The sequence below is a fragment of the Dama dama genome, chromosome 7 (assembly GCF_033118175.1).
Source record: "Dama dama isolate Ldn47 chromosome 7, ASM3311817v1, whole genome shotgun sequence".
NCBI classification, from domain to species: domain Eukaryota; kingdom Metazoa; phylum Chordata; class Mammalia; order Artiodactyla; family Cervidae; genus Dama; species Dama dama.
Window position 1 is genome coordinate 19,355,536 of NC_083687.1, and position 24,754 is coordinate 19,380,289.

At 54.6% G+C, this 24,754-nt stretch overlaps 1 protein-coding gene across 19 annotated transcripts; it reads left to right on the forward strand.

The window, feature by feature from the left end:
- The first annotated feature begins 256 nt into the window (after positions 1-256).
- Positions 257-24,271, forward strand: TJAP1 (tight junction associated protein 1). 19 transcript variants are annotated; one of them, XM_061146788.1, is made up of 12 exons: positions 257-310; positions 796-891; positions 9,817-9,946; positions 14,101-14,181; positions 14,536-17,017; positions 17,684-17,809; positions 19,372-19,400; positions 20,094-20,255; positions 20,465-20,531; positions 21,571-21,678; positions 21,773-21,856; positions 22,499-24,271. In XM_061146788.1, exons 5-12 carry the CDS (start codon positions 17,009-17,011, stop codon positions 23,597-23,599), a joined length of 1,686 nt encoding a protein of 561 aa, XP_061002771.1. In that variant the 5' UTR covers positions 257-310; positions 796-891; positions 9,817-9,946; positions 14,101-14,181; positions 14,536-17,008; the 3' UTR covers positions 23,600-24,271. The 19 variants fall into 19 exon arrangements, with proteins under 19 accessions (XP_061002771.1, XP_061002767.1, XP_061002768.1 ...); XM_061146784.1 differs by lacking the exon at positions 14,101-14,181 and having other exon boundaries at positions 16,903-17,017; XM_061146785.1 differs by lacking the exon at positions 14,101-14,181 and having other exon boundaries at positions 16,903-17,017; positions 17,687-17,809.
- Positions 24,272-24,754: the final 483 nt, after the last annotated feature.

A 24,754-nucleotide genomic window follows, 5' to 3' on the forward strand; every position in this document is an offset into this window, starting at 1 on the left:
TTCCTCCCATTCTTTTTTTGTTTTTCTTTCTGAATAGCAGAATCTTTCCCCACCCTTCTCGCTATCTCCCTACTCCAGACAAGACACCGCCTTCCTTCTTCTGCAGCCAGCCCACAAAATCCTGCTTTTACAAGATCCGCGGCTTTCCTCCGGGTCCCGCGCCCCAGTGCCCCAGTAGGAGGCCACACCCCCTGGCCACGCCCCCGATGACGCGCGGCGCCTGGTGCGTGGGGATTCCCGCGGCCGTGGCCACTACCCGGCCTGCCCCGCGGCAAGATGGCGGTCTGAAGGCAGTGGGCAGCGGCAGAAAGTTTGTTGTGGGATTGGATTAGTCGGGCTGGGACTCTATACTTGTAGGGGATCGTGAGGATGCCAGCGGGGAGTTGGGGCAGAGGGAGCAGCTCTGGGGTTGAGAAGAGGAAATGGAGTGGTGGAAGATTGGAGGCAGAGAAAAAAATGAGATAGGGATGGAGGGGAGGGGGCCTAGATTCCAGGCCCTTGGGGGAGGGGATGCCAGGCGGGGAGCCAGAAGTAGGTGTGCAGGGAGGGAGAAGCAGAGTCACGAATTGGAGCGGAACTTCTTAGCCAAGAGTAAAAAAGCCCGGAGCGTGGAGTGGAGGCCCTAGCGCAGGCTGGTGGGAGAGGAAAAGGGGTCTTTTCCGTGGAAGAGAATAGTAGGGAACGGAGGAAGAGAGACCTGAAGGAAAGAGGGAACTAAAGCCAAACAAATGACCCTCTTCTAGACTTAGATCAGCCTTTCCATAGTTCTTATAGCAGCATCTGCCCCAATTTCAGCTGAAGACTCAGGGGCCCCAGGGATTGGAAGAAATCACAGTGCCTGCTTGGAAAGAAGAAGAGGTAGCGACTTGCCCCAGCTCAACCCCAGAGCGGGTAAGGTGGCCTCCGTTGACAGGCTGGCATGCTCCCTGGAAGCAGGATGCATGGGCTCCGAGTGATGCTGAAAATCATTTATTCTGAGATGGGCGCTCTTTTCTAGAGGCTGCCTTTTGCCTGTGGTCCCTAAGTTAGTCTTCTGCTTAGATTTCATGCTGATTTGTTGAGAGCTGGGTGTAGTACTGTGCAGGCACAGGTGAACGTGGGCAAGAGCCTAGAGATCAGGCTGAAAATATTTTAACACAGCCCTGTCACAAGCAGTTTCCTTCAGGGTCACTGTATTTTCTTTGATCTCCCCATCACATCTTCAGTTTGGTCTCCTGCCCAAAGTGGAGATTTGTGGGTGACAGATGGTGAGCAGCCATAAGAAAACAAACTTCTGGTTGGTGTCCGTTAATCATTTAGGCACCTGCTGTCACCGGTTCCTGAATTCATTCTTGCCACATGTCTACCTCTTTTGATCTTTTCTTTTGGTAAGAAGGGCTCATTTATTTGGGCCTGTGTTATTTGGGGATGTGGATTTGGTGCCTAGGTGGGGTCAGAGGAGTGAGGCAGGCAGGTTGGGATTAGGGAGGAGAAACCTGGATCAGTTTATAGTAAGAGGTCAGGCTGACAGGTGCAAAGCTCTGCACTTGTTTTTCACATCATTCTGTTCCTGAGACCCCTGATATTTGAGAGTTGCTTTACAACTTGGAACAGTGTGATGCAAGGAAAGGCTTGTAGAACTTGCCTTTTTCTCCTCTGGTAGTTTTTTCCTCTTCCTTTATATCTTCCTATCAAACCACGTTTAAAAAAAACATTTTTTTTTTTTTTTAAGTTTTGGGGACTTCCCTGGCGATGCAGTGGTTAAGACTCCATGCTTCCAATGCAGGGGTCGTGGGTTCGATCCCTGGTCGGGGAACTTAGGTCCCACAGGCTATGTGGTGTGGCAAAAAGAAAAAAAAAAAATCAGTTTTATTAGCAAAACTAAGCATGGCTTGAGAGATAGTGGACTTGGGTTTGGAGGAAAGAGAAGCCGTTTGGAGGCACAGCGCGCAGTATGGTTCCCACTCCTTTGATGTCCTTTGGTTATGCCTAAGCCAGAATTAGAAGCATGCTTCTTACTGGAACGTGTTTCAGGGCCAGCATCTGCTCCATGGATGGATCAGCAAGTCTGATTTGATCTAGGACTGCTTACTAACCATCTTCTGCTCCCTACTCTCAACCCATCCGTGCCCCCAAAAGTCTTACTCCAGGCAGACCAGCCTAAGTCACTGTCACTAGACTAGCTTCAGTACCTTCAGGTGTCTGAAGAACTGGTGTTGTTGTTGAGCTATGACTTCATTTCTGGAAGGTTGAAAAACTTCTCTTTCTGAGAACAATTTGTGGATGCTTCTAGGAGATTGTGACCAGCAAGGACACTGTGGTGAGCCAGCATAGAGATGTAAGAGCCCTGACACTGGAGCCAGATTGCCTGTCCAGATCTAGACCTTGCCATTTGTGACTCTGTGACCTTTAAATATTGCACAGCTCTCTGCCTGTACTTTCTCATCAATCAAATGGGGATGGTTGGAGTACCTATCTCATAGAGTTGTGCGAAGGTCAAATAAATTAGTACGTTAGTGTATTTAGAACAGTGCCTGACATTCAGTATATATATTTGTTGTTATTATGCTAGTCATATCTCAGCCCTAATTTCTGCTTCATGATTGAACTTGGTGTCTCTCTGTGGCGGACCTGTACTGGTTTGAGCTGCTCTCCTGATGTGAGAAGACGATAGTATAGATTTTACATATAGTGAGAATATCCTCATTAAGCTATTTAAAGTGACATTAAAATGCCAGTGATTTCCTGTTTGAAACTGTGAGGCTGTAGAATTATCAATTTACCATCGAGTGATGAAGATAATAATAATAGTGCTTACTGAGCAGATTCTGTATGCTTGGCACTTTTGTAAGTGCCTTATGTGGATTAGTAGTTTAATACTGTTAGTATCCCCATCTTAAAGAAGAGTAAATAGAGGTGCAGCATTGTTAAGTAATTTGCTCAGTATTACCCAGATAGTAAGTGGCAGACCTGGGATTTGAAGCTAGGCAATCAGGCTTAAGCAGTTGAGCTTTTTCTTTTTTTTGCATTTGGTATGAAATTAACCTTTAAATATGCCTACTGGCAATTTGTGTCTCTTGTTTGCTTGTCATGATGGTTACATGTGAACCCATATTGTAGTAAACATTTTTTTGATTGTTTAAAAAATGTTTTAGGAGTTGAACTTTTATCTCAGCTCTCCCCTTCCTCTCAGAGTTAATAACCCGTGCAGGCACTGGTGGGACTTCCCTGGTGGCTCAGTGGTAAAGAATCTGCCTGCAACGGAAGAGACCTGGGTTTGATCCCTGGGTCGGAAAGAATCCTGGAGGAGGGCATGGCAACCCACTCCAGTATTCTTGTCTGGAGAATCCCATGGACAGAGGAGCCTGGCGGGCTACAGTCCATGGGATCGCAAAAACTCGAACACGACTCCAGTGACTTAGCACACACACAGGGGCTGGTGTGGGAGTGCCCTTTGCCATGTTCGCCACGTCTAAACTCTCTCATCTTGATTCAACTTGGTGACTGCTCTTTGGAAAACTTTGAGCTGGCTGGGGTGAGCAGACAGAATGACATTGAGATCCATTCTTAGCAGGCATTAAATGTGTCGGTGTTTATGTTAGTTCATGTAGATGTAAATATAGGCTCATTTCTGGCTATGGTTACTGACATGACTGTTGAAGGAACCATAATGTTAAACTCATAGACAGTCTACATGCAGCTTTCTTTAAAAAATAGCAAACTACGAAAGGGGAAAAACTGTGGTATTAAAGTGAGAGGAAGTTGGAAAGTAAATGTGCTTCTGCTGAAGCTTGTGTTGTAGAGGAAGGCCCTGGTGCCATGCCCAGGTCTCTTTTCCTTTAAGCCAGGCAGGAGGCAGAATATGTGTAAGGATTGACGGACGACTGGCTTTCCTTAGCCTGTGTTTAAGACTCACCCTTCCCCTCCTTCTGAGTCATGCCCTGTCTATTTAACACGCGCCCTCAGGGCCCATCTTTTTCTTTAATAAATGACTCTTCACTCTGCCATCAGGGCAGGCACACGCCTGGGCTCATGGTGTCGGGGGCTCAGGACCTAGGACTTGCCCTGTGATGAAATTTTCTGTCTGATGAAATTTTTTGTAGCATAGCACATGTGATTTTGAGAGCATCTATCAGTCTCTGCTCCCCTCCTCCATCAACGGAGGAGCCACAGGCCTCAGGATGGTGTGCTTTATCTTGACTTGTGCTGCAGTCAGCATGCTGAAACGTGTTATCTCCATAGAGTACATGTTTGTGTTTTGGTAAAAGTTCTCTGACTTCCTAGATTCAGATCACATTTTAGCAAACGATTGAACTTCAGGGTGAAGGCTGATGGATTTTGAGCCAGTTCTCCCCTGTTACCGTTCTCTTTGTTGTTGTTGTCTAAATCAGTTTGTTCTCATAACACCCTGTATTCATTTGTTATCTTTGAATCAAATTCCTTCACCTCCTTTTCGCCATCATATTTTGAGTGCCAAGTCCTATGAGTAAACTGGGCCTTCATTTCTCCAGTAGGATTCAGCCTCTTAACAGCTCTTTTTAAAAAAAAAATTATTTTAAAATGTTATTAGTTTTGGTTGCACTGGGTCTTTGGTGCTTTTCAAGGGCTTTCTCTAGTTGCGGGGAGTGAGGGCTGCTCTTTGTTTTTGTTCGTGGGCTTCTCAGTGCAGTGGCTTCTGTTGTTGTGGGACACGGGCTTAGGTGCCCTGTGGCATGTGGAATCTTCTCAGATCAGGGATTGAACCCATGTCCCCTGCATTGGCAGGCAGATTCTTATCCACTGTACCACCAGGGAAGTCCCTTAACAGCTCTTTACATTTATCTGGTTCTCTAGCTTCTGGGCCTTTGTACACGCTGGTTGTGTTGCATTCCAGGCTCCCTTTACCTTCTTTATTGCTCTTGCGGTCTCATTTTAAAAGTCACTTCCTTTGGGATCCCACTGCCCTTTACTGTCCTTCTGTGCTTACTTCTGTTTTAACACTTGGGCTATATTGTAATTGCCTGTTTATTTGTCTGACTCTCACAGACTGTAAGTGCCCTGAGAACAGACACTGTGTCTATTATACTCTAGCATTTGGGATAGTGCAGGGTGCGTAAGAGGTGTTTTATAATGCTGTGGTGCATACAGAATGAAAGAAATGTGATGGGCAGTCTCTCCCTATTCTATCTTCCATGCTGCTGTAAAAATTAACTTTCCTATGAAAAAATATTGTCTCTTCCCTTTAGGCCATGGTTTCTCTCTTGTTTGGGATAGAGTCCACAGTCTTTAGCCTGGTGTGCCAGAAGGCCCAAACTCGACTCTCTAGCCTGAGTTACTGCCCCTCTGTTTCATCTGTCCTGTGTTTCCTTGCTCCTGAGTTTCCTATTGCTCTGGAACCTTTCTGAACATTTGTTTACTTTTTTCTTCTTACTTGTGCATTTCACTCTCTGCATCATGCTCTCCTCTGTCTCTGAAACTCTGCTCACCTCCTGAGACCCAGTTTCTCTGTCACCCTAAATGAGAAGACTTCGCTGCTTCCCTTTCTTCCTCTTGGTCCCTACAGCACTTTGAACCTCTGTCCTGACACTTACCATGTTGGCTACCTGTTTACCTGTCTGTCTCTTTCACTGAGCAACAAAAAAAGGTGAGATTGGGGACCAGTGTCAGTGTGCAAAGGAAGTTTGTTGATGCTTCTTCCCATCTGTTACGGTGAAAAGACTCCTTCGCTGGATCGTGACAAGCATGTGAAATTAGCAATGACTTTGGTGGATATAGGTAGGGGTGAGTAGGTGGCAGATTTGTTATGTAGTTAAGGCCGGAGATGACTAAATGGGGTGGGTTTTTGCTGCTGTTGTTCTTTTATTAAACTTTTGTATTGGAGTATGGCCAGTTAAAATATTATGATAGTTTCATGTGGGCAGCAAAGGGACTCAGCCATACATGGGCATGTATTGGATGGGGTGTTCGAGGATCCATGTTCCATGGTGTTTGAGGATCCATGATCCATGTTTGTGGACTGAAAAATGTTGCGTGAAGCTGGTGGTCTAGGCTTTGAGAAAGCCAGACTTCATGTCCCAGTTTTTTTTTTTTGGGGGGGGTGCTTTGATGATCTTGTGTCACAGAACAGGCTTATGAACTCAGGTGCTCCCCAGAAATGGGGCGGGAGGCTGAGGGTCGCTGTCCATTCGTTGGCTTTTTGTTTTCAGTATAGCTGATGGGAATAATTCTTCAGCACCAGTTCTTAACAAGCACCAGAGAAGTTTGTTTCCAGAAGTCTAGACCTCTTAATTGTATAATGCCGGTCTGCACTCCAGTGGGAATTTGCAAGCACAGGAAGATTCGTCTGGGTTCTCGAGAGGGCAACCTTTCTGTCTGGTCTTTAACTCCCTGCCCCAGCCAGATGCCTCTGCTGTTTGCTCTTAGAGCACTCACCACACTGTGATGCAGGGGGAGCTGTTAACCTGTCTCTCCCCACCTAGGGGTCTTTCTTTGAAGCTTCTTAGGGGCAAGGTCATTTATTAAAGGCTGCGCGTTTAGTTAGCCCCTACATAGGAGGTGCTGAGCAGTCCTGTTCCCAATCTAGTCCTTTCTTGGACTAAAGCAGATAAAGCCTATCTGGTGAAACTCTTTGAACTCTCAGGAAGATCCTGCATAAACAAAAGGTGATAGTATTAACAATCGCCTTACTAATTATTTTCCAGGGTTGAGTTAATGTGGTTAAATGATCTAGGTGCTTGGCTTCCGTTGCCTCCCTCTTCAGCCTTCTATTCTAACCACACATTCCTAAGCCGGCCGGAAGGAGTTAAAAGAGGAACTGAAGTACACACAGGTGTATTTTCTTGCTTAATTAGCATCCTCTTAAAAAGGCTTTGGCTGCCGGCATCCTCTTTGTTATTCACTGAGCTCCTTTTAGTGCCTGCAGTCACCTGCTGGCTTTTCTGTGGTATCCCTGGTTCTCCCTTGGTGTGCTCCATGCTCACAGCCAAGACATCTTGGTACAGCTTTGTTCACTCCTTGTTCACGCCTAGAAGAACCACAGGGATGGAACCAGTAGTTAGAGGTGATTGAAGGAGTTTTCCCTGGGCTCTGCCCCTCATCGCTTGGTGTGGGGTGCACACTGCAATGTGGCACATCTTCACGATGGCATCTTGGCAGGAGTGATAAGCTGCATTGTACGTTAAGCAGATTTGAGAGCAGATCGGATGAGCCAGCTGGACTGGATTGTGTTGTGTGCTTTTAGGCCTCAGAGGGACTGAGCCTGGTGAGTGTCCGTGAGTAGAAGGGTGAGACTTTCTTTGTTTGGTCTATCTTATAAGTGCCAGCTGTCTGCTAGGTGACATTTGGGATCTATCAAGGACATGGCCCCCTATTTGTGAAGCACTTTTATGTTCTCATAATAAACCAGCAGAGAACTCCCTGAGGAGTGGGACTACCTTGCAGAGAGTCCGCCTAGACCTGAAAGCCCTGGGCTAACCAGCGGGATAGAACTCTGCACTTATCACCTTGGGTACTTAGCAGTGGCCTCTTTGCCCCTTTCCAGGTAAGCCAGATGGGGAATTCAGGCTCAGATGTCTTTGAGGGTCTTTACATCAGGGCAGAATTGTCATCGCTTTCCTTGGCTCCCAGGAGAAGACAGCTTTGCAGGCTTTGCATTGGAATTGGAAATGGAGGGTTCTGTCCCCTTGGGCAAGTCTCTTGTCCTCTGTGTCACTTCAGAATGGGAGAACTCCACCTGTTTCGTGGGCCTCACTAAGCTACAAGGATCAAAGGAAATACAGTTGAAGGGAAAGCACTTCTGGAAGGGTACAGCACAGTGCAGATGGAGTGATTTTGTCCATTTGTCAAGGAACAGTGCATTTTCATCATAAACATGGTGTATCACCGCATTGAAAATACCAACTGTACGGAAAAATATACAAAATTAAGAATAAAGTAAAAAGACCTTCCCTTTCTTCCCCCACTGCTCCTGTCTAAGCCCTTTTCCAAATACAGGGTATACTGTTACCCATTTATCCTGTATCCTTCTAATCATTCTAATGTATTAATACTTCCAGACATTCCCCATCATGTATTGCCTGTAAAATAAACACAACTCAATAGTAATACATATTGTTCTTCAGCTTGTTCTGCCCTCCTAACAATTAACCCTGGGTGGGGCGGGGAGGGGGGAGTTAGTCCCTGCTGGAGCCTTGGAGGAGCCCGGCTTCAGCCTCCCGTCTAGCTTGGTGTGTTCCTGGGGGGCAGGCTGGCTCCTTGGGAGGGTTGGAGCAGCTTTCCCAGAGGTTCTTGCCGCAGCAGACACCCTGCTTATCTCTGAGGATTGTCTTTTATGCTGGGATGAAATTTTCTGGTAGGAGTGCCCTGGAGTGGGAATCAGGATGGGTGCGGGCATGATGTGGGCACCAACACCCCTGGCTCACATGTGTCTCTCCCCTTCACTCTTCTTTCATCTCTGGAAAGGGAGGAGACTTACCTGATTTCTCAACCCCTGCTGTCTGAAACCTTGGATTAACCAGGTCACCTGCTGCTCCCTGTTTGAAAAACAAACCAGACCCAGCTGGTGCGTGTTTGTTTGTTTATTCGTATGTCTGTGTCGAGTATTCAGAAGGTAGTCTGCCCATTGCCACGCTTCCTTGCCAGTCCAGGGAAGAGGTCAGAGCCCACAGGAAGAGTTGGCGTCTTCTCTGCTAGATGGCTAGCTCACCCTTCCTGGTCAGGCCTTGGCCTTTTGACTGCCAGGGCTGTCAGAGCAAGGCGGGGAGCCCAGCAACGGGGCAGTTGGGAAGACTGTTGGAGGCTTCTCTTGCTTGTGTTCATCATTGGCCTGCGCTTGGGAGAAGCCAGGCCTATGTGTGGGGCCAGGGTGGTCTCTGCTTTCCCTTTCCTACCCCAAGTCATCTCATCAGACTGAACGGGGGTCATTTTCCTGCTTTTTCCCTGCCAGCCCTTCTCCATGAATCACAGGCAGTATTTGCTGATGTCTGTGCTGTAACTTTCCTGTGCTGCCTCCCCAGGGGTCGCATCTTGGCCAGGGCAGGGGGTCTCTGGGACTCCACTGCTGTGGCACATTTGCCTTGAGATCTCCAAGCCAGGGTGTATCACTTTCCCTGGCTGATTCTGGAGGCTTCAGGGCAGAGTGTTCCCTGGGCTAGCTGTGTAAGCACCGTAGACTTTCTGGGCTTTGTCACCGTGAGGGGGTGGGAGATTCCCTCTGGGTCTAGGGAGCCTGACTGGCCTAGCCCTTACCCTTGCCCCGTGGGTTCCTTTGGGGCCAGCTCCCTAGGAAACACCATCCCTTGGCCCTTTCTGAAGCTGAAAGGTGGCAGAGTGTCACCCGTTCCCTGGGCTGGCGTGGCTCTGGGCCGGGCACACACTGCCCCATTGTGCTGTGCTTTTCCATGCAGCTCTTGTTGCAGCCTCTGGTCCCTGGGCCAGTTCTCTCCCGGCGCCTTTCCTCGGAGCCCGTGGGAGGGGGTGGGGTGGACTCTGCTGGCACAGGCTTGGGCGAGGTGGCAGCTGCAGCTGTGGGTGGCTTTGTTCTTAGAAGCAGCGTTCAGGGCTGTGGTCCAGCCTGGCAGCGGTGTTCCGGAAGTAGGTGAGACAGGAGAGCTGCCCCCTTGCAGCAGTGCCCCCTCACTCTCGTTCTGTTCGCAGCGAGAGAGCCTTGCTCCCTGGGGTCACGAGCCGGGCTCACTGCTGGGCAGGGTGGGTGCTGTACTTCCCTGAGGCCTGCCTTCCAGAGGGGAGAGGCCCCGGAGGGTCTGGCGGTAAGTCCGGAGGAGCGTCCCCATCAGGAGAGGGCAATGTGTGCCCGCGGGCATCCTGCAGCCTGGCATTCCTTCTGCTCTCTCTTTGCAGCTCCGGAGTTGGGCTGCTCACAGACCAAGCTGTCTGTTTGTATGGAGTGCCTGGAGGGCGTCTGCCATGAGTCTGTTGCTAACCGTGCTAACCAGGAGAGCTGGCTGGTTGGGGAGAAGACACTAACCCTGTGAGTCTGACCCAGGCCAGCTAACCCACCTTGAAGGTGCCTGCAGCCACGCCTCCCTCCTCCCTTCCTGCCCCTGGCCTCCGCCCCTTTGCTTACACCATGCCGCCGCCTCCGCTCACTCGTCCTTGCTGCTGGGTTCCCTAGGTGGGGCTGTGCACAGGCACCTGCCCCCCTGCCAGCCGGCTGCTGGACTCTGCCCCTCTTCCTCCCCTCAGTCAGTACTGTGTCTCTCAGTTCTCCCTTAAAACAGAATAGCATGTCTCTTTAATCTGCTTTTAGCACCGTGGAGTTTGAGAACATCCTTGTTACCATGTTATTGGTTTCATGCCTCATAGAGACAGATGGAGGGAGAGCAGGAAGGGAATTTTCTGCTAGACTGGAGAGTTTCCTCCCTTTATCAAAAGGGGAAGATGATGGACAGTCCCTTGGCAGTCCAGTGGTTAGGATTCAGTGCTTTCACTGCCGAGGGCCCAGGTTCAGTCCCTGGTCAGGGAACTAAGGTCCCTCATGGGCATGGCCAGAAGAAAAAAGGAGAAGGTGATGTCCCCATTATTCTCATCCCAGGATAAGGTTTGAAACTGCAGGTTCTTCTTGGAGACCGGGAGGTTGAGGAAAACCTTGGCCTGGCTGTGAGAAATGGCCTGAGCAGAGGAGTGAAGCTATGTCTGAAAGCTGGAGCCCAGAACCAGATACCCATCTGAGATGTCACTCCCGTTGGCGACCGTTGCTCTAGGAGGTGGAGTGGGAGGAGTCAATCCCTCCACTGCCTTCCATGTCTGGAGCTTCAGGTGGACTTTAACCGAAAAGAGCTGGGAAGGGCGTTTTAGCCAGAGGGGGCAGGACCTGGCTTTGGACTCCACAGTGGGCCTGAGAGAGGCATTGGCCTCCGCTTGCCATGGAGAAGCTCCCAAGCTCCCTCCTCCCTCCAGGCTTGGAAAGGAGAAGGGGGGTCCAGAGGTTGCAGGAAGGCTGACTACGCGGGGCTCCCTGGTGGTCTGCAGAGGTAACTGTAGACAGACCCTGTCTGCCACCTCTGGGGGCAGTGCCCGGGGAGAGGGGCAGAGTGTGGTGCACTAGATAGGGGGGACATGAGACCTGGAGGCCCTCTAAGCCGCCTCTGTTTCCCTTGAGCCAGGAGGCAGAGGGCAGGAAGTGGCCTGCGCCCACGGGGTGGGAGTGTGTAAACAAGAGAGGGTGTAGGGGCTCCGCGGATGGTGTGGACCCTGGATAAGGAGTGAGCAAGCTGGAGGGAAAGGTTGAGGGCAAGAGGAGAAGGGGGCGACAGAGGATGAGATGGTTGGATGGTGTCACCAACTCAATGGCCTTGAGTTTGAGCAAACTCTGGGAGATGGTGAAGGACAGGGAAGCCTGGCGTGCTGCAGTCCACGGGGTCGCCAAGAGCTGGACACAACTGAGCAGCAGCCTCTGGAGGGGCCTGTGGCGTGGCTCCGACCAGGAGAGCAGAAGGGGTGAGGAGTGGAGGGTTGGTTCTTCCTGAGCAGAGGGCATGGGGACAAAGGTCAAGTGCTGCTTCTGATCCTGGGGACTTTTGAGCCCTCCCTTTGGGTGGGGGTTGGTTTGCTTGGATCATCATCATCAGTAGTCTTCAACCCCTTTGTTCCTGTCAAGTGTTGGCTTGAACAAGAGGCCAGGTGGATAGACTTGAGGTATTTGTTCTGGTGGGGAGCCAGGTAAGCTCTCACAGGTCACTAGCACTAGTTCTGAGACCTCAGGATGACTCTGGGGCAGAATATTCCCACCCATTCTGTTTTTTAAATACCTGTAGTCTGTTCCATTTAGAGTGGGCAGGAGGCCGGGTTAGGGCCGCAGGCAGCATGTCCCGAAAGGGTGAGGTTGTACTTTCCCAGAGAGGTGGCAGGCCTGCCTGGGGGAGGGGCAGTGGGGCCGGTCTGGGCACAGACTGGCATCTTCCAGCCTTGTCACTGGCCCAGAGGAGAGCCTGCCCGGCCCCACCCGTGTTCTGCTGGCTGCTTGCCTGCCACGCGCCCAGGATCGCTCAGGGCTTTGCTCAGGTATCTTGGGAACAGCTGCGCCGGAAACTGGGGGCCGGCGCTGGGAGGACTGAACCCGGGCTGCTTCAGTAGGCTCGGCTCTCCGTGCGGCTGTTCACTGACAGTCAAGGGGGAGAGGAGCCATCCTGATCAGGGGTGGACGTGGGAGGGGTCCTCATGGGCAGTCTCCGGACTCCCTGCTGGCTCATCTGGTTAGGGGGCTGGCCCTTGCAGGGTGGTGGTTTGTGTTTCTTGGTCCTTAGTTGGAGCCAGAACCCGGATTTCAGAGGCCTGAGAAGCAGTTGGACTTGCACTGTAGGAGTGTGTCTTGCCCCCTACCCCACCCCACTTCGTGAGGCACAGCTTTCTCCAGGCCTGCAGGGTTCAGAGACCACTTCACAGCTGAGGACCATTCCAACAGGGGAGGCGCTCGTCCCTGTGATCACACGCTCCTGTTTAGTGGTTCACCGGGGCTTTAGGAAGGGCTCATATTTGGTTTTATTATTAATTTATATCCTGCTGGGGTAAGACAGCATACAGCACAGCTGGGGTATTCTGAAAAGGGGCCAGTTTTCCTTTCATTTTAAAAGCAGCAGTGACTGCTGCCTTCCATTTGACTTCGTTTGCCTGAGTTATGAAAGAAGAGCATTAGTTAATGATTTTTGTGATGTGTGTGCCTTCCCTGACTCAGAAGATTGGGTTCATTGGCCCCTCAAGGTCCTTCACTTGCTTGGTTTCAGTGACATCTGGGGACAGAGGCAACAGTGAGTACAGAAATGCTGAGCCCAGATAAACTGCTGGGGTCATCATTTCTTAAAGAGAATGTGGGTGATGGAAGTGGCGGAGGCAGGCGGCTTCCTTGGGTAGGCAGCTGAACTGGGTAGGGGGCAGGGGTGTAGTACAGAACGTGGGGGCTAGAAGCAGACCTGGGGGGTGTGGGGGAGGGCAGAGTTTCAGCCACACCTGTTTTGGATTCATTCATCTCCCTCCGCTGGGCCAATGTCGAGGGGGTAACCTCTGAGCCCTGAGCAGAGAGAAAGCTGGATGCTGGGAGCTCCCTTCCTCTCCTGCACTTTTGATTTTGACCTGGGCCTTGGGCAGACCCACAGAAGGGATGGCAGAGGGAAGTAAGAGAGTGTCCTTAGCTCTTGGAATCGAACCTTTCACTGTTGCCTCTGTGGGTGTTTGCAGGGAGGAGGAGAAAGGATAGCATTTTGGAGAGAATCAGATTCTGAAGAGGGCTCCTCCTCATCCTGCTCTGTCTCCAGCAGCGTCAGGACTGACCTCGGTGGGGGCCCCTGGTCACATCCACACACGCTCCACGTCCACAAAGGGGAGCGAGTTGGAGAGCCATCCCCTGGTTCGAGAGAGGAGCTCGGCAGATTTTTTTGTCCTTTGACTAAAGGACACTGCTCAGCCGGCTCCTGGCATATATTGCTCCTTATATCTGTCTCTGATACACGCTCTGCTCAGCTGTTCAGTGGGTTCAGAGCACAGGTTCACTGTGCGTGCCGAGTCCCATTTCTAATGAAAGTAGACTTTGTTCTCTGGAGGCAGCTAATCGTGCCCGTGGGCTGTAATCAGGGAGAAGGTATTTAATACAGGGCAGGCGGCAACAGGGGCCTGCGCCGACTGGCAGATTGCAACATGGCAATTAAAAGGCTATCACCCCCTCCTTCTACTCCAGCAGATACCGGTTGAGTCCTCTGAACCGCTCCTGAGTAAGCGAAGAATGAATACTATGCAGGAGAGGAAGGAGGAGGCGGGGTTAGGTGGGGTGGGGGCTGTGAGGAGAGCTGCTTTGCTTTCCTTTCTCACCTCACCTCCGTGATGCGGGTGGGGTGTCTCCCTCGACAGTGCCTGCAGGTGCAGCCCCGAGAGCCCCAGACCAGGTCAGCTGGGGGGATTGAGGGGTCTCAGCCTTTCTCCCAGAAGGGCTTCCCTCATAGCTCAGTTGGTAAAGAATCTGCCTGCAATGCAGGAGACCCTGGTTTGATTCCTGGGCTGGGAAGATCCCCTGGAGAAGGGATAGGCTACCCACTCCAGTATTCTGGCCTAGAGAATGCCATGGACTGTATAGTCCATGGGGGTCGCAAAGAATCGGACATGACCAAGCGATTTTCACTTTCGCTTTTCTCCCAGAGCATGGCTGTCGTACAAACCCAGCCTGAGATGAGGTAGCCCACGTCCTGAGTCCTCTGCTTCCAGTTCCCTGAAGCTCAGGTAGTTTGTGATGAGGGGTGGGAGTGGGATTATTCCTCATCAGTTTCTAGACTTTCTAGAAGACTGTTCTCGTGGAGGTGCCCTGGAACCAGCGCAGCATCCAGAGGCTAAGAGACCTCAAGGGCTGTCTGCCCGCTCCTTGTGGCCTGTGGCCCATTTGGACTTGTCTGGCCTTCCCTGGGGGGCTCTTTTTCTTGATGTGGGATAAGGAATCGACCTTGGGTTGAAACACTCCAAAGCAGCTTGGAGATCTTTGGCTGAAGGCTGTGTGGCTGGGGAGGCGGCCTCTAGGAGCTGGGGCTCACTGGAGGGGCCGCTCTGCTGCTTTGTAACCTGCCTCTCTTCTTCTCCCAGCTGTGACCCTGCTGCCTGGCTGCCACTCCCCGTGTTCTCCAGTAGGCCTGGCATCGCGCTCACCCCTGGGGCTGACCTTCTCTGCAGTGCCAGTGGCCTGCCACGCCCATGTTTGCCTGTTCAGTGCTGGAACGGTGGTCCCCTCCAGGCTGGATCTGGAAACCGTAGCAGACCTCAGGAGCTGGAACCAGGGCCCCAACGTGCACTGGAATTTAGGGATGTGGGGCAGGGTGTGGCACAGAGTCTTCCTCCTGGACTTGTGTTGGGACCACTGCGGCTCCCTGGTGGGCTGTCCTCCCTAGCAGGGTGTGGTCTTCTGCTTCCCCAGTTGGGAGTCACATCCCTCCCTGTGACTCCGATATGTATGAAAAGAGCAGGTTCTGGCTGGGGAGAGAACCTCCCGAAACCACTGTCCTTTATCTGAGAGTGCTAGTCTACACTTTGACCCATCTCACTGCTAGCCACATCCACGCTATCTGTCTGCTCAGCAGGCCAGATTATCTGGCCGTGAAAGCCCCAGGAATATGAGCTGTGGGGCCGTGAGGTTGAGACGGGGCAGGATGAGCTCGTAGGACACCTGACAGCTCGAGCTGGGGCAGCAGGACTTGGAGTGAGGCCGCTGCGTCTCTGCACGGGAAGAATGATTAGATCCCTGGGCACGTCAGTGTCCTCTGCCCACCGCCCACACCAATGTCCCAGGGCCTGGAGGACAGTGTGGGCGCTGGCAGGAATAGGGAGGAGGGGGGAAGGCAGAGGCCGGCTCTGGACTTCATGGGCGCTCCTGGCTACCAGTATCTCTTACTCCTGCGGTCTGACTCTTCCTTTTCTGACATATACACCACCCCCCCCAACTTAGACCCCCTGAGTATCCGAACCCAGGTGCCCGGGCTGGCTTGGCACTTTCTGGGCCTGTTCCCTGGGCCAGAGGAGCGTCCACCCAGGGCCCCACTGAAGGGGTAGCCCCAGGGAACTGTGGGGGTGACGTGTTTGCTCCCCCACACCTCAGGAATGTGCTGTCCCTTCAGGCCTGCCCGGATTCCTGTGCAGGGAGTCAGCCCAACACAGCCCGCTGCGTGTGCCCTGTGGGGACACGCTCTGCCTCGCCATCAAAGGGCTGGAGGCTGGAGGCTCGTGCCTGCTGCCACACCCCAGAACCCCACACCAGAGGCCAGGCTGCCCAGACAGAGAGGGGAGGCCACTCCTCTTCCCGCCCTCCCCACCCCCTCACCGTGCCTCCCGCCTCAGGCCCTGTTGGAATGTGACAGGAGTCGTGGCCAGGGCATGTCCCGACAGCGGGAACACATGCTTTAGCCCGCAAGGCTTCCCTCAGCCCCCAGCTCTGGTTAGGTGGATGGCGGAGGCAGAACTGCTAATGCCCGGAAGGCCACCTGAGGTTGCTGCCTCCACCGGTCCCTGAGGCGGCTGCTGCCCCCGTGCTGCAGCCCAGCTCATCACAGGTGGGGGAGAGGTCGGAACCCCAAGAACTTGGAGGGGACCTCACAGGCCACTCAGTCCAGCCACCTCTCTGCAGATAGAGACAAGCTTATCCGGTGAGGCAGGGACTAGCCAGGGCCACACCGTGTGTGAGAAGCAGCCCTGAGCCCGGAAGCCAGGTGTCTCAGCTCCCCAGACTGGGGCTTCCCACACAGGCCTTCCTAGCCCAGGCGCTATCAACATTGTGTGCCAATAATTCCTTGTCGTGGGAGGCTGCCCTGTGCTTTATAGGATGTTTAGCAGCATGCCTGGCCTCTGCCCACTAGATGCCGGTACCACCCACCCCTGGTGCGACAACCAAAATGCCTTCAGATATTTGCCAGATACCAGGGGCGGGGAAAGAAGGGGGCCGGGGAAGACCAAAGTCACCCTGGTTGAGAACCGTCATTGCTCTAAAATGCTGCCTTTTCCAGTTTTCTCTCCTGGACCTACCCCTTCTCCCCGTACAGTCTGTTCACCTCTGTTGTCCATAGAACTAGTGTTTGGGCTCTTCTGGAATCATTGGTAGAAGGTTTCTCCCCACCCCAAGCATCTTTTTCTAGGCTTTTTCCTGGTGTTTTCTTCTGCAACCCATGTCCCCCAAATCTCTGAGGAGTTGTTTTTAGACTTTGAGAGGCCCTGGAGATGAACAGGACAGATACGGGGTAGGATAGGGACAAGACCAGACCAGACCTATTCTGGAATCAGGTGTGTGGTAAGCCAAGACCATGGTCACACAGACACACCTGTGTCTCCCTGGGCCTGTGACACCGTTCATGGGGAGCCCAGTGCTTCCACTCCGGTCCAGTCTCTATGGCTCTCCCGCCCAGCTCTCCTGGGGGCACTGACAGATAGGCGCTGACACCTGGTTTCTTGTTTTCTTCCCGTCTCCAGTTTCAGGAGCTGTTGGCCAGAGGAAGTGGCCGGGCCGTGGGATGCGGAGAGCCGCAGGCTGACTCCCGGACAGTGGAACAGAGAGTGCTGCCGACAGACGGACGGTATGTTCATGGTGAGGCCTGCGCCCCCATGGGGCTTCCTCCTGGGGAGGCTGGCAGGTGAGGGGGCAGCAGGTGGCCCCTCTTGGTGGGGGCTGGTGAAGAGAGTGGTGGAGGCCAGAGAGGCTTGACCTTCAGGGCCCCCAAACCTGGTGACGCCCCGCCCCACGGGGTCCAGGCTGGGCGTACATCTCAAGCCCTTACTTTCTGCTTACACTTTGCCTTAAAGCTAACATTAGTTGAGCATCTGAGTGCCAGCTTCTGTTGTTAGTGCTTTCCATAATCATTACAACAACTCTCTGAAATTGGTTGTTGAAATGAAACTCAGCCTAGTTTAGAGTTGAGGAAACTGGTGTTTGGAGAGTCGCTCTTCCCTCTGCGGCGACCCTCCTACGCCCGCAGGGGCCAGGAGTGGGGCACTCCTCCAGCCCAACCCACGCTCCCTGCGCCCAGGCCCTGGGCCCTGCCTTTCCCCTCATGTGTTACCACTGGCCCTGGACCCCTCTCCTGTTCACCATTGACCTACAGGCAGTGACACACCAGAGTTGAGCACTTCAAATAACCCTGGGAGTGGCCCAGGCCTGTCTGCCTGCCTGGTGGCTCCTACATGTCCTCTTTTTCCCTCAGTTCAGAAGCCTCTTGCCACGTCTCTGAGCCTCCTCCCTCCTTATTTCCTTCAGCAGGTTGAAGAGCTCTCGCCTGCCAGGATGACCAGTGCGGCCCCTGCTAAGAAACCCTACCGTAAGGCACCACCCGAGCATCGTGAGCTGCGGCTGGAAAGTCCTGGCTCCCGGCTCGAGCAGGAGGTCAGCAAGAGCGGTCCCCCTGCCCCAGCTGGCAGATGCAGGTCCCTGAGGTGGGGGCTGGCTGTCCTGAGGGGACGTCTGGTTCCCCCAGTTGGGGTGAGGGTGTGGTGTTGCTGGTACCCACTTGGGCTCTCAGCTGCCGCCATGCTCGTGGGGGGCCATGCACACTAATGAGGGATGGCTCTGACACGTCCACATGTCCAAGAGCCCCAGAGTCTGTAGCTCAGCCCATGTGATCTGTGCAGTGTTATTCTTGGTGTGAGAGGCCGCCCCCCAGACAGAGGTGTCTGACCTGCCCGGGGCCCGGGACTCTGGCCCCCCCCTGCTGGAGCAGAGCTGTTCAACCTGCAGCCCCTCTGGGCGCCGTTAGGAAGCTCCAGCTGCTTGCCCTCAGACTAGCTGTTCTTCACTGTCCCCGAAAGGCTGATGACCTTCGTCCAGCTTTGCTTTGTCGGGCTGACATTTATCAAATATGTGCTCCCTGCTAGAACTGCATTAGATTCTTAGGAGGCCTTCTTCAGGCACGTGCCAAACATTCTCCAGATCGGTTTTCCTCTCTCATTAAGCTCCTGCAGGAGGAGAGTTTATTCTCCTTGATACTGTGTCTCTACCCTGTTGAAGTGCATGGAGCACATTTAGAGAACTTGAGAGTTGGTCAGCATGTGCCAGGCACCCAGGGCAGAAGTGCCATCCACGACTTGCCCATTTTCAGTTCAGGAAACATTAAAAGGCCAGACACTGTGTGAGGTGCCGCCCTCTGGACACTCCCCCAGTTTTGCAGATGTGGTCTCTAGGGTTCAGCAAAATTAATGTAACCAGTCCAGGTGTTAGTGGCTCCCAGGCCCACAGTCTGGGCCACGCACCTCATTGTGCTGCCTGTGATGAGCGTCCTGAAGCTGTGAGGCCAGTCAAATGCCACTCGACATTTCCCTCCTGCCATAGCGCGGGCTGGCTCTGCATTGTGGTTGGCCGAGTTCTGGCCCTTGGGCTCGTGACCTGTGTTGGGGCTTGAGGAGGATGCTGCAGGAGGGAGAAAGCAGGATGAGACGCTTCACTCCTTTCGGTCTGGGTTACCCCAGAGGTCCTGCACTTGTGCCTCCCGAGCCTCTGTGAGGGCCCGATGCTGCCCAGGGGGTCTGGAGGGCTTCATCAGAGCTCAGGACCCTACTCCATCTTACCTGGCTTTGTCACTTCTCTAGAAAGTCTTCAGCCTTGCCTGCAGGGTCCGCTAGGAGCCCAGTGAACAGCTGAGAGGCTCTCTAGCCCAGGGAGGGATGGCATGGGTACCAGGACTCATTTGTGGTTGGCTCTAGGACTCAGAGGGGTTGGAGCTGGTGTGGGGAACGGGGAGGGTTGGAGTCTGGGTGGCATGGGCGAGAGTAGTCTTGGCTGGTCCAGAAGTTACTAGACGGCCTCCATCTCTGTGGGGCCCTGCAGCCCACTTGTGCCAGACACGTCTGCTGCAGACATGACCCTCTCTGGGGCTGTTTGGAGGAGGTGGCAGCGAGTGGGAGGCAAGTGATCCAGAGCTGAGCCTCACGCTTCTGTTCTTTTGTGCACAGGAGCCGCTTACTGACACGGAGAGGATGAAGTGAGTAGCTGCTGCCCAAGAGCCTTCCCCGCCTCAGCTCTGTCCCCTTAGCCCCAGGCTGTTGGGCTTTTCCTTGGATTAGGTAGAGGTAAAGGTTGGGGAATTTTAGAGACTCTGGAAGGCAGCTTGAAGTTTTGGATATTCCTTCTGGAAAAAGATTTGTTTCATGAGAACCTGGCATCGGGGAGGTGAATGGCTCTGAGGGGCCTGCTCTTGCCAGAGTTCTTCCCCAGCTCCCGGCCCTCCGGTGCCAGCTATCTGCTCGCAGCCCTTTCCGTCAGCTCCGTGAGGCCTCTGGAGAGCAGGGCCCTCCTGGGCTGGGTTTCCAAGAGTTGAATAATGGAGCAGCTTGACTGTGCAGTGAAGAAACTGGAGCTGGGGGCCGGCTGGCTTGGGTTGTAACCAGAGACAGATGGCAGCTGTGGCCCCTGCAATTCTGTCTTCTCCAGTGAGGGGGCCCGACTGTCCCCCTCCATCCCTTCTGCCTCCCCCACCCTTTGGCCAAGCCGTGTTTTCAGGACCAGCAGGCCTATGGGATACGCTTCCCCAGACTCAGGCTGAGTCTCAGGGAGTCCCCTGCCCGCAGCTGCCTGTCCTCCTGTCACCCCTATTTCCTTCCTGAATCCAGCCTGGGACTCCAGCGTGGCCCTTCCACCTCTGATGCCCCTCTGCCCTTGACCCCTCATCCTCCAGGCTTTTGCAGCAGGAAAATGAGGAGCTCCGACGGCGCCTGGCCTCGGCCACCAGGCGCACTGAGGCCCTGGAGCGCGAGCTGGAGATTGGGCAGGACTGCCTGGAGCTGGAGTTGGGCCAGAGCCGGGAGGAGCTGGACAAGTTTAAGGACAAGTTCCGCAGGTGTGGGACGGGGGCTGGGACCTGCATGCATGCACCTCCCCATTCACAGGGGGTTGTCAGCCAGGAGTGGCCTCCGAGGTGATCCGATTCTGATGTGAAAACTGAAGTTCTGGAACGGACACCTGCCCAAGATCCCACATCAAGAAGGGGCTGAGCAGGGTCTGAAGAATGGCATCTTGACCCGGGGGTCTGCCCTGTGTTCGCTACAGGCTGCAGAACAGCTACACGGCTTCCCAGAGGACCAACCAGGAGCTGGAGGACAAGCTGCACACGCTGGTAATCTGTCGAGGAGGGCAGCTTGGCTGGCGCTGCACTCACAGCATAGCACGGGGCTGGGGCTCGCCAGGGCCCCCCGCCCCTCCCACCATCCTGCCTTGGGCTCGGGAGGGGGTGGCTGTGGTGGGGAGGGGCCTGCCATGTGCCATGCAAGTCAGGATTGTCCTAACGCTCACACCGTTTCTCTTCTCTCGTCTTCCCCTCATGCTGCCACCGTTGCTGCTGTACTCTCCTCTCAGGCCTCTCTTAGCCACAGCTGGATTTTTGCAGTTGCGTCTGAGTTTGTGTGTTTTCTCCCTTGCCCTTGCCTCCTCCTCAGCTGACATCTGGGATGGCTGGGGCCTGGCCCTTGCCCTGTGCCCCCTCCTTTCCTCTTCCTCATGGGAGGCCTAGTCAGCAGTGAGTGCCTCACTCCTGGGGGACAGCTGGGGAGCCTGTTCTTGGCTTGGGCAGAGGTACTGATTGATGTCACCACTGAACACTCACAGCCTCTCAGCTGCAGTGGCGGCCCGCCCCAGCCGCTTGGAGGAAGGGGGCCTGTGGATCCAGTCCCTGAGCTGAAGATCAGAAGACTGCAGCTCCCTCCCTGCTCGACTAGATAATCTCACAGGCGCCCCCAGTTGCCACCCAGCCCTGCTCTGTGCCCAGCCTCCTCCCCCCACCCAATAGCCTGATCCTGGAAACAGCTACATGCAGCATAGGCCTGAGTCCCTGGGTTTGCAGTTCTTGGCCTCTCAGGGTGGAAGCTTCCTCCCCTGGTGTGTAGGCCCCCTTGAGCACCCTCCAAGGCTGGGCAGCTCTTAGACTGCTCTGCTCTGGGCCCCGGGCAGCTGTCAGTCATGCTCAGAAAGCCCCTGCCCCACAGCCCGCCTGCACTGCAGGAGAAGTGTCCGGTCTCCTTCTGTCTGTCCATCATCTGTCTACTCCATGTGCCTTGGCTGCCCCAGCACCTGTGGCTTCCTGTGTCTCTGGGCTGGGAGGAGGGGAGGAAGGACTGGCTGGGACCTGGGTTGGGTTCACTGTGAGTCTCATGCCTCAGATTAAGAAGGCTGAGATGGACAGGAAGACGCTGGACTGGGAGATTGTGGAGCTGACCAACAAGCTGCTGGATGCCAGGAACACCATCAACAAGCTGGAGGAGCTCAATGTACGGGCATCTTGGGGCCTCCCTGCCTGTGCCACTGTGTCCCCACCCTGCTCCCCAGGTGGGGCCAGGCTCTGAACTGCGTCTGTGTCTGCAGGAGCGGTACCGGCTGGACTGCAACCTGGCCGTGCAGCTGCTCAAGTGCAACAAGTCCCACTTCCGTAACCACAAGTTTGCTGATGTGAGTAGCATGCCCTCCCAGCCAGTGCCCGTCCACCCTTTCTAGGACCCCTCCAGCTCCAGTTTCTACACCTCTCTGTCCTGTCCTTGCACATCTGGCTCCCCCCCTTTCTGCTTTGCCTTCCCCTCGCCTTCCTGTTTCCCCTCAAGCCAGGCAGCTCAGCCTCTGGTTGGTGTCCTGCATGCTCTTGAGGGCCTATCACTAGGGGCAGGGTGAGACTGGCCCTATGGGTGTTTCTCTATGGGAACAGAGATGGGGAGAGGGTCTCAGTTTCCAGATCTGATGCAGGAAGGAGGGCATGCCAGAAATATGGGCCATAAGATAATTGAGAGAGCCCCTTGCTCCAAGGGGAAGCTCTAGACCCCAGAGCTCCTGCCTAGGGCTGACACGGTTGACAGAAGGGGTGGGCCTTAGCACCAGTTCTGGGGTCAGATCCTGGCTGTGTTGATCAAAAGCTTCAAGTCATTTCACTGCAAAATGAGGATATACCTCAGTGTGCTCTGAGAACAGGTGATAGCAAAGTGCCCAGCACACTGAGGAGGGAGTCTTGCACATGGCAGCCTTTATTTTTGCCCTGAAGCAAGCTGTCTTAGGCTGGGATCTTTCATGTCTCTCTTTCCTTCTCTCGTTCCTGTACCCCAGCTGCCCTATGAGCTACAGGACATGGTCCGGAAACACCTGCACAGTGGTCAGGAGGCCGCCAGCCCGGGGCCTGCCCCCGGCTTGGCCCCTGGGGCTGTGGTACCCACCTCGGTCATTGCCCGTGTGCTGGAGAAGCCAGAGTCTCTCCTGCTCAATTCGGCCCAGTCAGGCAGCACCGGGCACCCCTTGGCTGAGGATGTCTTCGTGCATGTGGATATGAGTGGGGGTGACCCGGGTGACTCAGCTATCCCCCCAGCCCCAAGCAGCCCCAGCCCCCAACCCAATGGGGAGTGCCACTCCCTGGGCACTGTGGGGGGCTCCCCGGAGGAGGAGCTGCCCCTGCCGGCTTTTGAGAAGCTGAGCCCCTACCCAGCCCCATCTCCGCCACACCCACTGTATCCTGGCCGCAGGGTGATTGAGTTCTCTGAGGATAAGGTGCGGATCCCCCGCAACAGCCCCCTGCCCAACTGCACGTATGCCACCCGCCAGGCCATCTCCTTGAGCCTGGTGGAGGAGGGCAGTGAGAGGGCCCGCCCCAGCCCGGCGCCTAGCAGCCCTGCCTCGGCCCAGGCCTCCCCCCAGCACCAGCCCCACCCCGCCCCGCCGGCGCTCAGTGCCCCGGCCAGCTCTGCCAGCTCCGAGGAGGACCTGCTGGCCAGCTGGCAGCGGGCGTTTGTGGACCGCGCTCCGCCCCCGGCCGCTGTGGCCCAGCGCACAGCCTTCGGCCGGGATGCACTCCCTGAGCTGCAGCGCCACTTCGCCCTTGGGCCCGCTGGCGGAGACGAGGAGGTGCAGGCACCGTCGTCCCCACCTGGTGAAAGTGGGCTGCTGCTGCCGCTGGAAGCTGACCCTGGCTCTCCCAGGGAGGAGGACGAGGAAGAGCTGAATCTGCCCATCAGCCCGGAGGAGGAGCGCCAGAGCCTGCTGCCCAGTGATGCTGGCACGGAGGAGGGGCCCGGCACGCCTCGCGCTGAGGGCAGGGTGTGGGCACTGCCCAGCTCCAGCCGCCCCCAGCGCAGCCCCAAGAGGATGGGGGTGCACCACCTGCACCGCAAGGACAGCCTGACGCAGGCCCAGGAGCAGGGCACCCTGCTGCACTAGGGCCCGGCTCGCCTTCCTGCCGCTGCTGCACGGGGACTGCAGGGCGCTCCTGCACTTGCAGCTCAGGGTCTCCGCCCAGCCCAGGCCCTTGACCTCTGCTCCCTGTGCGAACAGGGTCAGGCCACACCAGGCCTTTCAGCTGCATTGACTAACTGGTATCAGCTGGCCTCGTGGTTTTTCCCTCCTGGAATATTTATTCTCCAATGGTAACGTGCAGCTGGGGCTCATGACCTTTCTTCCAGTCAGCCCAAATCGGTCTGTTCTGGGGAGCTGAGGCGTTTATTACATCAGTGTTTATCCTCCTTCCTCCTTTCATAGCCACCCGTTTTTTTTTCCCCCTAGAGTGTAGGGGGTCATTGGGATTATTAACCTCTAAGTTCTAGTTTTTGACCGGCTTCCCTCTCCTTCAGTCCCCTGCACGAGCTGTTGCCTTCACGGGGTCTAGCACAGCAGGCCCTCGGGGTGCGGGAGAGGGCTGACTCAGGGCTCCTCAGCTGTTTCCTCCTCCCTCTGGGAGGGAGTAGAGGGTGGGATCCAGGGGCCTTAAACTGGGCTCTAGGTGAAGCCTGGCCCCACTCCCAACCTTGGCTCTAGACTGTTACTCCCAGCACTGGGAAATTTTCACATCGGTAACTATTTTAAAATTAAATAAAACTATTTTACTGGAATGGCTTCATTTGTATTAATGACCTTCCTTCTACCAGTCTTCTCCCCATTCTTGAGTATCCCCAGTCCTAGTCATGTCCTAGTCTTTGCTCCTGACTCTCCTTAGCTTCACTTTGCCTGGGGCTTCCTTGGGCACAGAGCATCAGGAAGTGGGAGAGAATGTCCCTCAATTAACCTTGGCAGGGCTCCTACGTCTCCTTGGGGTAGGGTCCAGCCAAGTTTTGGGGGTGCTTTGCCTCACTTATAGTCCTTGCAGGGCCTGTGAAAGGTGTCACCCCAAAAACCCAGGTCCTAGAAGTCAGAGACCTGAGCCAGACCAGTTGGAGACATTTGGGGCCAGTGGATACTGCCTGAAGCTTGGGCCATAGGGTAGCACTGCCACCTAGTGATGTCTAGAGGTATTTCCAACTCCTCCCCTACTGCCATCCCCCAGTGACCAGAGCCACACACCAGGTTATAGAGTTCATAAAATCTCTTCCGAGCCAGCGG

What these genes read in the sequence shown, in the direction of transcription:
- TJAP1 (XM_061146784.1), top strand. Translation starts at nt 9,858, where the DNA reads ATGGAGTGCCTGGAGGGCGTCTGCCATGAGTCTGTTGCTAACCGTGCT. An exon ending in AGACGGACGGTATGTTCATG is followed by an intron (nt 17,018 to 17,683) that starts GTGAGGCCTGCG and finishes TATTTCCTTCAG; the next exon opens with CAGGTTGAAGAGCTCTCGCC. An exon ending in GCTCCCGGCTCGAGCAGGAG is followed by an intron (nt 17,810 to 19,371) that starts GTCAGCAAGAGC and finishes TTTTGTGCACAG; the next exon opens with GAGCCGCTTACTGACACGGA.